This window comes from Chrysemys picta, chromosome 4 (genome assembly GCF_011386835.1).
Source record: "Chrysemys picta bellii isolate R12L10 chromosome 4, ASM1138683v2, whole genome shotgun sequence".
NCBI classification, from domain to species: Eukaryota; Metazoa; Chordata; order Testudines; family Emydidae; genus Chrysemys; species Chrysemys picta.
Genome location: NC_088794.1, coordinates 152,822,442 through 152,835,217, shown reverse-complemented (window position 1 = coordinate 152,835,217; position 12,776 = coordinate 152,822,442). Strand labels below are relative to the sequence as shown.

Sequence of the window (12,776 nt, the reverse complement as noted above, 5' to 3'; positions counted from 1 at the left end):
CTTGAGACCATTACTCCTTGTTCTGTTGTCTGCTAACACTGAGAACAGTCTAGATCCATCCTCTTTAGAACCCCCTTTCAGGTAGTTGAAAGCAGCTATCAAATCCCCCCTCATTCGTCTCTTCTTCAGACTAAACAATCCCAGTTCCTCAGCCTCTCCTCATAAGTCATGTGCTCCAGCCCCCTAATCACTTCCCTCAATCTGCTGGCAATGCTCCTACTTGTACAGCCCAAAATGCCGTTAGCCTTCTTGGCAACAAGAGCACACTGTCGACTCATATCCAGCTTCCCGTCCACTCTGACCCCTAGGTCCTTTTCTGCAGAACTGCTGCCTAGCCACTCGGTCCCTAATCTGTAGCAGTGCATGGGATTCTTCCATCCTAAGTGCAGGACTCTGCACTTGTCCTTGTTGAACCTCATCAGATTTCTTTTGGCCCAATCCTCTAATTCATCTAGCTCCCTCTGTATCCTATCCCTACCTTCCAGCGTATCTACCACTCCTCCCAGTTTAGTGTCATCTGCAAACTTGCTGAGGGTGCAATCCATGCCATCCTCCAGATCATTAATGAAGATATTGAACAGAACTGGCCCCACGACCGACCCTTGGGGAACTCCGCTTGATACCGGCTGCCAACTAGACATGGAGCCATTAATCATTACCCGTTGAGCCTGATGATCTAGCCAGCTTTCTATCCATCTTACAGTCCATTCATCCAGCCCATACTTCTTTAACTTGCTGGCAAGAATACCGTGGGAGACCGTATCAAAAGCTTTGCTAAAGTCAAGGAATAACACGTCCACTGCTTTCCCCTCATCCACAGAGCCATTTATCTCATCATGGAAGGCAATTAGGTTAGTCAGGCATGACTTGCCCTTAGTGAATCCATGCTGACTGTTCCTGATCACTTTCCTCTCCTCTAAGTGCTTCAGAATTGATTCTTTGAGGACCTGCTCCATGATTTTTCCAGGGACTGAGGTGAGGCTGACTGGCCTGTAGTTCACCGGATCCTCCTCCTTCCCTTTTTTTAAAGATGGGCACTACATTAGCCTTTTTCCAGTCATCCGGGACCTCCCCTGATCGCCATGAGTTTTCAAAGATAATAGCCAATGGCTCTGCAATCACATCCACCAACTCCTTTAGCACCTTCGGATGCAGCGCATCCGGCCCCATGGACTTGTGCTCCTCCAGCTTTTCTAAATAGTCCTGAGCCACTTCTTTCTCCACAGAGGGCTGGTCACCTCCTCCCCATGCTGTGCTGCCCAGTGCAGTAGTCTGGGAGCTGACCATGTAAACGCAAGTGAAGTGAGTGGTTACTCCAGTAGATTGCTGTCTGAGGTTTGTTCCCCCGAGGAATAGATCTGGCAGATGGCCTATAAAATCTATTCTGCTTTCTATTCTGAATTATTCTTTTAGCAACAAGGATGTGTTTTATACAGTATGCCAGACTTATATCTGTTTCATTCCCCACTTTCTGCTCCCCAGTTCTGTATGGTCCTATATAAGGAGATGAGGGAGGAAGTAAGTATGACATTTGTGGAATACCGGCCAGGAAAATGTTGGAAATCACCAGCTTTGGAAACAAACATTTCATGTAGGGAGGTGGGAAGAAATTGATGCTAATGGAGGGTGTCATGTTCAGGTAGGTGCTCCGAGTCTGGAAGGCTAATTTTGTCTTTGAGGGAAGGATGTAGGAAAACGGATTAATCTTCACTTTGGTTTGATAGATTCTTAAAGGCGGTTACTGAGGAGTTTTTTCCTGCAGCTCAGGTCTCAGTTCTTCCCTGTTTATATTGGATTCCGATAATGCCGTCCCTGTTTTCAGAGTGACCCATGAAGAGAAGAGAAATAAATCTGTTAGTCTCTAAGGTGCCACAAGGACTGCTTGTTGTTTTTGCTGATACAGACTAACACGGCTACCACTCTGAAACCTGTCACCATGAAGAGATTGTGGTTAGATCCATTTTCAGGGATGGTTTGGATGTTACAGATGCATGATGTCAGCCTTCTCTCTATTGGGAGCTATAATGAGCTTTCTGAGGTCTGCCAACTGGGAGAAATCTTATGGGACAAAAGAACACGCCTTACGGGGTCGGACCAATGGTCCATCTAGCCCAGTAGCCTGTCTTCCCACAATGGCAAATGGCAGGTTCTTTAGAGGGGATGAACAGAACAGGCAATCACTGGGTGATCCATTCCCAGTCGTCCACTCCCAGCTTCTGGCAAACACAGGCTAGGGATACCCGGAGCATAGGGTTGTATCCCTGACCATTCTGGCTAATAAACATTGATGGCCCTGTCCTCCATGAACGTATCTTGTTCTTTTTTGGATCCTTTTATAGTTTTGATCTTCACAACATCCCTTGGCAACAAGTTCCACAGGTTGACTGCGTTGTGTGAGGAAGTACTTCCTTTTGTTTGTTTTAAACCTGCTGCCTATTCGTTTCATTGGATGACTCCTAGTTCAGTGTTGACAGAAGACTGGGTAGGTCCAGTCCCCTATTTTGCCAAGAGCATGTGAGGATTTTGTGGGAGAATCCTGAGTCTTTAACAAGTCAGGAAAAATTTGAAGAGCTTGTTTTGGTATGGAATGTTACTTTGGGCGATACCTTTATGGAAATGTTTATTTTGTTGGTGGAAAACCATTGTGTAATTAAATCCTTAATAAAATGTTGTGTGTCTCTGTTTTCATAATTTTTATTCAGATTCTGAGATGGAAGAAGTTTATCTAAAATCTGTGCGTAGCCCAGCTCTCGGCAACAGGTATAAAATGGTGCACAAAGGATTCAATAGCATTGCAGTTTTCTCACAGGTATGAAGTGAAATGACTTGGCTTTCCTCAAGAAATGTAACATATTTAAGACTGTGTTTCTGTTTAATCTTTCATTAAGGTTTGCTTGCAACCCACTGTTCCTAAATAGTGAGTTCTAGCAAAATCCCAGTTTATGATTTTATTATTCATTATAAAGAGACCAGAATGCATACACTGATAGACGTGCATGCATCTATAAGTTTATACTACTCTCTTTTCCATCAGAGAGAGGTCATTACCTAATTTGAAGTTAAATGGTTTGGTTTTCAATATTTAGTCTTCTTTCATTTATTGAACAACGCAATATGGACAATTGCATTAATTATTGCCGGTGGCCTCTTTCTAGTCAATACAGTATCTTATATTGCCCTCGTCACTGCTGTGACTGAGCATCTATATTAGATGACAAAGCTGATTTTATAGGTGGAAATCTTAACTTTTTTGCTATTTACAAATGACAAGTCAAATTAGCATGGGAATTAAGCTCGTCTCCTATACTTGCATGCAGATAAATTCCACAACGCATACACAACACGCACATAGACTGCACAATATGTGCAGAAGCTACTTTTTTCTGAATCTGCAAATGTTGTCGAGCATATGTAAACTGTGAAGCTTATGTTCCGAACTTGCCCGCATTGTGGAATTTAATTTTGCATTTCCCAAATCTTTGTGCATTGAGATGTGTTGTGCAGAATACATAGCTTGTTTTGAAAACACGTCTAGCAAAATGCCTATCTCATTATAAAATCTGTTGTATAGGCCTAATGGAAGTTATTTTGCAGATGTTGTGCAATTTGCATTGTATACATAGTAGAATGTGGGTTGTGTGTCATCAGCATTGCTTCATATAAAAAATTGTAGAATTTTGTCTTTTAGGTACAAGTTTGAGGTTCTAGAATGAATGAAATTACAAATATTTATCTTGTAATAATCTGAAATATTTAGCTATAACACATACTGAAAACTGAAATTAGGATTGCCTGTTTAAAATGCAGTCTTAGAACTATTAACCGGTAAATCTCATTTAATTTCTCCCGTTATGTTACAGTCATATTCTCTATAAATATTTTCTAGCGACAAATGATGGATCTGAGACTACAGTACTTGCACATTTCCCACTTACTCCCGGGGGAGTCCCACACACATGGGGGCTGTAGGATTGGGCACTGGAAGTAGCTCAAATATTAGGTACCTGTTTTGCGTTCAGCATTTTGTATAAAACAGGGACAAATGAGCACACTGCTTACGTATAGTGCAAGGCCAAAGTGATCGTGTTCTAATTCCTTCCAGATTCCTGAGCAAGATGAGGCTTACTTAGCCGATAGTTTCTGTGTTGAAGAGGAGGAAGAGGAAAGTCTCAGGAAAAGTGACGCTAGTGAAGAAGAGGAAGTGTGTGTCAATTTTGACCTTGTAATGGATGAGCACTCTGCTAGTGGAAGAAAACAATACTTCACTCGCCGCAGAGTAAAACTAAACCAGGCCAAGACAGAACAAAATTGTGCAGTTCCATTGACAAAGAAAAGGTCCCGAATTATTGTTCTTGATGATTCTAGTGGGGATGAAACAAATGTCAGTAATCAGAGGCCAGTAAAAACGGCTTCTCCCAGGACAGACTACAGCCATGCTCACTTACCCAAGTCATTGCTTTCGGACTCTCCTGGACAGCATAAAGCTCCTGCTAGGAAGAACACTATTCATCAGCCCCGGGAGAACAAGGGTCAGAGACTAATGAACCTGAAGGCTTCAGTGTCTGAAGTGCTGGACTTTCAGCCAGAAAATAGGGGCAGAGGCAGGCTGCCTTCGCTGACTATTGCCAGCAATGATTGCCTGAGAGGGGATGAGGATTTTCAGGCAAAACTCAAGGTACGTATTATTTCAAAGGCATAAGACCGCCACTTCACTTCACATGTATTTATAGAGTGCCTTGCAAACTGGGGCCCCGACCCCGATCGATTAGTTACTTGTGCTACTGTAAATACAGGTAATAATGGCTGTGAATCTGGTGCCATTCGGGGGAACGTTGAAGGGGCAGTGCAGTGTAGTACTAGGGAAGTGGCCATATCTCCTTATCACTCACTAAGTGGAGCTCTGCTGAATACAGTCTGCATTTGATGGTCAATGTCAAGATGTTGGGAACTGACAGAATTTTTCAGTTAACAGTGGTTGAGGGACATGATCACATTTCCGATAATGGGGAGCTTCAGATAGTTTGGGGTCTAATCAGGGTTCTGTTATAATTTCTGGATTTATCATTCTTGCAATAGGTTTGTACACTTGGTCCAAAATCAAACCCTAAAATTTAGCTCCTAAATCCTTATGTAGGCATCCAAATAAAAGCGGCCTGATTGTCAAAGGTGCTGAGCACGTGCAGCGCCGATGACGTCACTGGTGAGTGCGGATTCCTTTTAAAGTTCAGGCCACTCATCTGGTACCTAATACAGATTTGGGAGCCTCGCTTTAGGCAGGCAGATTTGAAATGTTGACCTTGAAGCTTAAGACTCTGCAGTACAGAAAAGTTACAAATGAGATAAAAGTGAATTTCTCATTAAAAGATGCAACTGAATGATTTCTGAGAGAAAGCCAGGATAAGCGTGAAACAAAACTTGATGCTGCTAAGTTTTTATATTTAAATCCACATTCTTGGGGAGTGCCATCCTTTTGCTCCATATTGCTATTACAAACATGGTGTAGTATGTGCTTTTTATGTTTGCAGGTGGAAGGTTCTTCAAAAAACCACCGTGCAAACACTTCAGATACCTGGTGCTCTGCTTCCAAGGGAAATTCTGCTGCTGCCACACCTATTTCAGCTGGTCTTCCGGAGAGAAAAGCCTCCCTTTGTATTCTGGCTGACAGTCGTGAGATCTCCTCTGGATCGGAAATAATTTCCTCCCTAAAAGCAGTTCATGGAGTAAAGGTGCAGGTTTGCTCTCTCGGTGGCTGTGATTACATTGTGAGCAATCGAATGGCCGTGGAAAGGAGAACTCAGTCAGAACTGCTGAACAGTCTGAACAGGAACAAAGTTACACAACGGATTCAGCATTTGCAGAGCATGTTCGAGAGGATATGTGTGATTGTGGAAAAGGACAGGATTAAAGCAGGTTAGCTAGTATTCACACTGCTGCGGTGACTGGCAACATTAATAATGACTGCATTGGCTTTATATACTACTGGAACCAGTGACATTTTAAGAACGTTTGTTTTAGAACCTATGTAAGCCAGAAACCCATCTCTACAAGCTGAGCAATATAATTTGCTGTATATTGAAAGGTTTTATAAATGGACGTAAAGTTACTTGAAAAATCAAACATAGTGATCCCTATTTTATTTATTCATAGCAATGCTAGTCCCTGAAGCAGCCAAAAGCCAGCTTTGCCCAGTGAGATGAAGGCAATTTACCTTCTCTTATTTGTTTAGCTGAAAATATTTTTTAAGTAGTGCTATAAAGGTAAACGCCAATATTCCTACAAAACAGCATACTGTATATTTTTAAACTAAAGTGTACGTAGCATTAAGAAGACAACTTGTTCCATCAAATTGCCATGTGGCTGCCAATAGACATTTAGTATCTAACAGATTATGTAGACAATGGCCTTGCTTTGAAATCAGTGAGAGAAGTAGGAGACTCTGTACAGCAGTTGTAGGTATTAAATTATTGAAACCAAACAGTTTTGTAAATGTAGCTTTGTTTTATGTGAAGTATAAATGCTTAAATCTGTAACCCCCAGTGCTCCTGATCCCTGCCCCGTGTAACAAACTGGCAGAGGGCTGTGGGATCGATGCAGGCTTTCAACATGGATGCTGAGGGTGAAGTGCTTAAATTCTATAGAGTCACAAAAATAAGTGGCTTGACTTATGTAAAGGTGCCTCACTATCCCACTGCTGATGCTGTTGCACACATTGTTCATTCCTGTAACATCCTGTCCACTTTCCTTCATTCCCTTGTTTCCAAAATGCTGCTGCTCTCCTCCTTTTCCTTCCTCATTACTCCGTCCATGTTACTTATCTGCTCAAGTTTCTTCACGGGCTACTCATCTCTTACCACTTCATGTTAAAGCACCGAGTCCCTACCTTCATGGCCCTATATAATCTCTCCTCATCTTTGGCTCTTCCTTCTCCTCCACTGCTTGCCCCTGTGCTCCTCATGTTAACTGCTCTTCATCTATTTTGCATTTTTAACCTAGCGTTTTGTGATCTAGCCCTTGTATTTGGTACAGCTTCCCACTTCCTTTCTGCTACATTTCTCTTTCCCTCTTCCAAGAAACCAGCCTTCTCCCCAATAATCTCTTTCTATGTGAGTAGTTTTCCCTCATCTCATTTTATATAGTGAGTTTTCTAAAACAGTCTTATTGTTTGTAAAGTAGCCGACAAAGTTCTGATCATGATTATTGAGGTATATTCCTTTTTAATAATCCCAGATTTAAAAAGAATTCAGTTTCTCTGAAAACTCTGATTCTCAACTCTTCTATTCTAAATATGCAGGAGAGACTTCAAGATTATTCCAAAGGACCAAGTACTATGATGCCATGCTCTCAGCCTTCATCCGGGCTGGAATCCGGATCCTTTTCAGCTCTTGCCAAGAGGAATCTGCCCATTTGCTGAAAGATCTGGCTCTGGTAGAACAGAGAAAGAACGTTGCTATTCATGTGCCAACAGAAGTGAAAGGGGCCAAAGAAGAAGCTCTCCGGTTCTATCTGAGTATTCCCAACATCAGCTACTTAGCTGCACTGAACATGTGCCATGGCTTTGATTCTGTCAAGAAGATGGTTAACAGGTAATGGCAGGTTGGGTTGCATTGTAAATACCTCAGGAGCATCTAGAGTGGCTTGGGGTAGCAATCTCTGCCACGGCACTGCTCATAATAAAGTTACTCTAACACAGCGTTTCTCAAATGCACCAGGGGCTTTTCTTGCGGCCACAGCTTCCTGGGCAGTGATTGGGGGGCTGGGGAGGGAGAAGCAGTGAGGAGGGGGAGGAGCAGGCAGTTGGTGTGAGTTCCCCATCTTCCTGGGGCCGGTGGGGCTCAGGCTTCCGGCTTCAGCCCTGGGATGGAAGGCAGCAGGCTCCGGCCATGGGGCAGCAGACTCTGGTCCCTGGCCGTAGGGCTTCGGCCCAGAAGTGGGCTTTGGACGCTGGCCCCAGGCTCCCTACCCCCTATTGCCCCTGGCCCCCGCTGCCTCTCTATCCACCTCCCCATCCAGGGCTTAATTTGTCCCCCAGCATGCCAGGTCTGAGTTAATTTGCTGTGAAAAGTGATATTTGTATGTTAGTATAAATTTTCACTGCCTCTCAGCTAGCTAGCAAGACTGCTTCTGTGAAAAATGCTGTTAACAGACATACAAATATCACTTTTCACAGCAGCAGACTTACTAACTAGCAAGTCTCGAACAAAAAAAGGAAACAGAAAAGCAAAAGAAACAATAAAAGACAAGAACATGCAAAGCCCCTTATTTTTGTTTCTAGTCTGTATAGGTCCAGTAAAGAATAGTACATTATTTTGATTGTTTGAAGAAGAAGAAAAAAAAAAAAACCTTACATAAAGAAATTACAATGATTTGGGTGTGTATCTATGCATATTTATTTGTTTTTCCTAACGTTAATTAAGTATTTTAGGGAAAAAATGCCAGAGCAGCCACCAATAAGTGTCGGTGGCCGCACTTTGATGCTACCAAAAAATGTGTTGAGAACCCTATGCCCTAACATGTGCTTTCCTTCCTTCACTGCTTCCAAGTGTCATGCCCAAGCACTTCCCTCTAGGCCCCCTGCTCATCTTCCCTCCCTTTCTAACCAGTCAGCCTCACTCTGGAATGTGACATAAGCCCCCTTCCTCAGCCTGGCCTTTGCTCTCACCTCATTGTGTCCCAAGTTGTTCTCTGCTTTGGGCTGGCCTCATCTGATATGGGGGAGTTCCTTCAAGTCCCAATGAGAGAATACTATGAAAAGTTCCCTGGCATCTCTGGTCCCTTACTTACCTGTACCAGATACATGGAGCAGATTGAACAAGCACCTGCTTCATTTGTCCCACTTGGCATTTCCCCTAGTGTGTGCTGGAACCCAAAGAGCAGCATCTAATATACCCTCTTTTGTGTAATGTCTTTTACAGCTCCCCGAAGGACATAGCCACCTGTGCCCAAGTGAGTCAGCAGAAGGCTGAGGAGATCTACCGCTATATCCATTCTGGCTTTGACTTGCAAATGCTGCCTGAAAAACTTCACACCAAAGGGAAGAGTAACATGTAACAGCAACACACTGAGACAGACGAGAGTCTGGACTCTGGAACTTGAGGCAATTTATTTTTAAACAATGCACTTTATTATTGTTACATATGATTCACTGTAAAATATGTAAATAAATCCTTGCACAAAAAGTATATTCCTTTATAGGGGGCGAGGGGATGTTGAGTTGTGCGGCTGTGACAGAATGTCTTGCATGGTAACCTATGTGGCTCTGTCCTCCTCTAGTGGCTGGTCCATACACAGGAATGTCTGAGTCTACTTCTGCCTCTGAGCTACGGAAGAAGGCTTCTTTAACTTGGGCAGTAAAACTTCTTGTGTTTTGCAAGGGGCATCACATTACATCTCAGCCCCTTCACTACAGTAATGAGATGGTACTTCTTTATCCTTTTTATAGCTAGATGTTACTTGCAAGGTGTTACTGTAAGTATGTATGCCAAATGTGGGCAGGGATCATGTCATTAAAACTTTCCCTGGCAGATGTTCATCATGTGGGCAAGCTGATCATTGTATAAAGATGCCAAAATGATTTCCAGAGCCCTCTGAATTCTCCCTTTCTCTTGCTAATAATCTATATAGCTTATTACTACATCAGGGTTACAGCTGAACTGTTAATAGTGGAGGCCTAAATGAAGCAAGGTTGTCAGCTGAGTGGTACACGTGGCTCCTCTTGCCCAAAGCATGTCGGATTAACACGCTGTTCATGAATTCTAGGTACTTGTCCACACAGAATGGCCTGGCACCGCAGCTGGACAGTGGTATTCCACAGGTAGACCAAAGCTGGGGTCTTTGCTGGGTTATGGAAAGAGATTAAACTCCACACCAAACTGATCCTTCCACAGCTAGTACACCTTCAAACTGAGTTCTCACGTCAGGAGTAAACACTGAGGGAGCTCATTGTACCCAATGGCTTTCTGCTCTTGAAACATGATTCAAATGCAGAAACATGATGTAAAAAGTTTCAGTATCCCAGTGCTGATCCATTTGTCATTTTGTTTTTGGCAATGTGTATCTAGGAACCATTCGAGGCAATGATACACACCAGCAGGGCCAGTGTTTTCTGGCAATTAAAACAGAGTAATTTTGGATATGTATTATGTTAATCCAAAAAAAAAAAAAAAACCTAGAGGTAGCTATGCTGGAGAGATGGGGGACAGATGCTGGGCACAGAGGCCTCTGTCCTAGAGCCAGCTGTGCGCAGGGGAGGGGGACAGATGCTGGGCACAGGGGTACAGCCCAGGGCAGAGGGGTGAGGTGCTGGGGCGCTGCCCAGAGCAGGTGTGAGAGCCCAGCATCCTGCTGCCAAGTGCCCTACCCCCCCAGGGGAAGCTCCATGGGTCAGGTGTTTCTGGGCAAAAATCCCGAGGAGGGTAGGAGGGAACGTGACCCTGCATGTCCCACCCACTCTGACTTGCAATTCCGGAAATGAAAAATAATTTTGGAAAAAAACAGCCCTAACGCCAGGGAACCACGCTCGGTATGTTGCTGCCACCTTGTGGAAAGTGGGGGGGAAATCTATTAGTTGATGTCTTCCCTTGCTTAATATTGGGAAGATGGGTGAAGATAAAGATTTTTAAGAAAGACCTTACTGATTATATCTTAGTGAAAGCCTTCCTGTTTCTTTTCCACAGCAAGCACAGTTAGCTTTCAGAAAGATGGTTGTATGGATTTTAAGGTACGCAACAAAAGTAGAAATCCTTGCTGCTAAGTGATTATTTCTAACAGATGGGATTGAAGACTCGGTTGGTCTATCTACAACCCATTTGTTCATCCCAGGCCCTGCTAGGCTGCAGAACAAGTTATAGTGAAGTCTGATTAACAGTGGAGGTCTCCATAAGCACTGTGGTTTGAATCTAGTTCTCATATCATAGATCTGATGTTTAGTTACACTGATTCATGTTTAAATTTTAGAAAATGGCTCTACCCCCCCTTACAGTAAAGTTTCATGGTAGGTTTTTTTAAGTGGCAGAGCTTATAGTTAGGGACCTACCAAATTCATACTCCAATTTGGTCAATTTCATGATCATAGGATTTTAAAATTGAGAACTGTCATGGTGTTGTAACTGTAGGGGTCCTGACCCACGGGGTTTGCAGGGGAGGGGAGGCACAAGGTGATTGGAAGAGGGACAGGGTATTGCCAACCTTACTTCTGCGCTGCTGCTCACAGCAGTGCTGCCTTCAGAGCGGGGCGGCCAGAGAGCAGCAGCTGCTGGATGGGAGCTCAGCTCTGAGGGCTATGCCACCACCACCAGCACCGAAGGAAGGATGGCATGGTAGGGTATTGCTAGTAGGGCTGTCAAGTAATTAAAAAAATTAATCGTGATTAATCATGCTGTTAAATAAATTGTATAAATATTTTTGGATGTTTTCTTTTGTCAAATATATTGATGTCCATTACAAGACAGAATACAAAGTGTACAGTGTTCACTTTGGATTCTGTGTTGTAATTGAAATCAATATATTTGAAAATGTAGAAAAACATCAAAAAATATTTAATCCTAGAATATCAGGGTTGGAAGGGACCTCAGGAGGTCATCTAGTCCAACCCCCTGCTCAGAGTAGGACCAATTCCCAGACTGTACCAGTACCACTTAGCTGACAACCTTGCTTCATTTAGGCCTCCACTATTAACCAGTTCAGCTGTAACAATGCTGTAACCCTGATGTTGTAATAGAATACCAATAGAAATAGTATATATAGTTTGTTTAACAGTGCAATTAATAACAATCTTTTTAAATCACAATAATTGTTGAGTTAATTGCGTAAGTTAACTGCAATTATTCAACAGTCCTAATTGCTACCCTTACTCCTGTTGCTGCTGCCTGCAGAGCTGAGCCCTCGTCAGCCACCCAGCTCTGAAGGCAGCAGCACAGAAGCGAGGGTGACATGGTATTGCCCACCCTTACTTCTGCACCGCTGCTGGCAGGGCACTGCCTTCAGAGCTGGGTATCTAGCCAACAGCTGCTGCTCTCCGCCACCCACCTCTGAAGGCAGGTCAGAAGGTTAGCAATACCATGACCCCCCCTGCAAACCCCTTTTGGGTAGGGCCCCCTAGTTCATGAAACACTGGTCCTCTCTGTGAAATCAGTATAGTATAGGGCAGGGGTAGGCAACCTATGGGACATGTGCCAAAGGCAGCACATGAGCTGATTTTCAGTGGCACTCACACTTCTTAAACATTTTAAAAGCCTTATTTACTTTACATACAACAATAGTTTAGTTATATATTATAGACTTAGAGAAAGACCTTCTAAAAACGTTAAAATGTCTGACTGGCACGCAAAACCTTAAATTAGAGTGAATAAACGAAGACTCGGCACGCCACTTCTGAAAGGTTGCCGACCCCTGGGATAGGGTAAAGTACACAAGACCAGATTTCAGTCTGTGATGTGTTTTTTCACAACCTTACTTATTTTGCTCCTAAGCCCTTTACCTTACATGGTAGCAGTTAAAGCTGTGTTCCTTTTTGAAGGGAGAGTGAAGGATATAGGATTATGTAATTCTTTCCCATAGAGCTTGTGTAGAAAACTAGAAAGTAAGTTTGAACAGCTTTTTAGGTGGGTGGGGGAGAAGAGTATGCTAAATCAAGAGGAAATAGTAGGATTAAAATTCAAAATGGTCTGGAGTAAATAGGATGAAAATCAGTAAGGCCAACTGCCAAGTACTCCACTTAGGAAAGAACAATCAGTTGCACACATGGGAAGTGACTGCCTAGGAAGGAGTACTACAGAAAG

General features: G+C 43.2%; 1 protein-coding gene across 3 annotated transcripts in view; it reads left to right on the top strand.

Annotated features, from left to right (window-relative positions):
* Positions 1–9,176, top strand: part of FANCM (FA complementation group M) — a 131,606-nt gene extending 122,430 nt beyond the window's left edge. For all 3 annotated transcript variants that reach the window (XM_065594021.1, XM_065594020.1, XM_065594019.1), the window contains 5 exons: positions 2,703–2,809; positions 4,103–4,675; positions 5,526–5,910; positions 7,292–7,583; positions 8,913–9,176. In XM_065594021.1, the coding sequence (XP_065450093.1) occupies positions 2,703–2,809; positions 4,103–4,675; positions 5,526–5,910; positions 7,292–7,583; positions 8,913–9,048 (1,493 nt within the window). In that variant the 3' untranslated portion in view covers positions 9,049–9,176. The remainder of the gene's footprint in view (positions 1–2,702; positions 2,810–4,102; positions 4,676–5,525; positions 5,911–7,291; positions 7,584–8,912) is intronic.
* Positions 9,177–12,776: the final 3,600 nt, after the last annotated feature.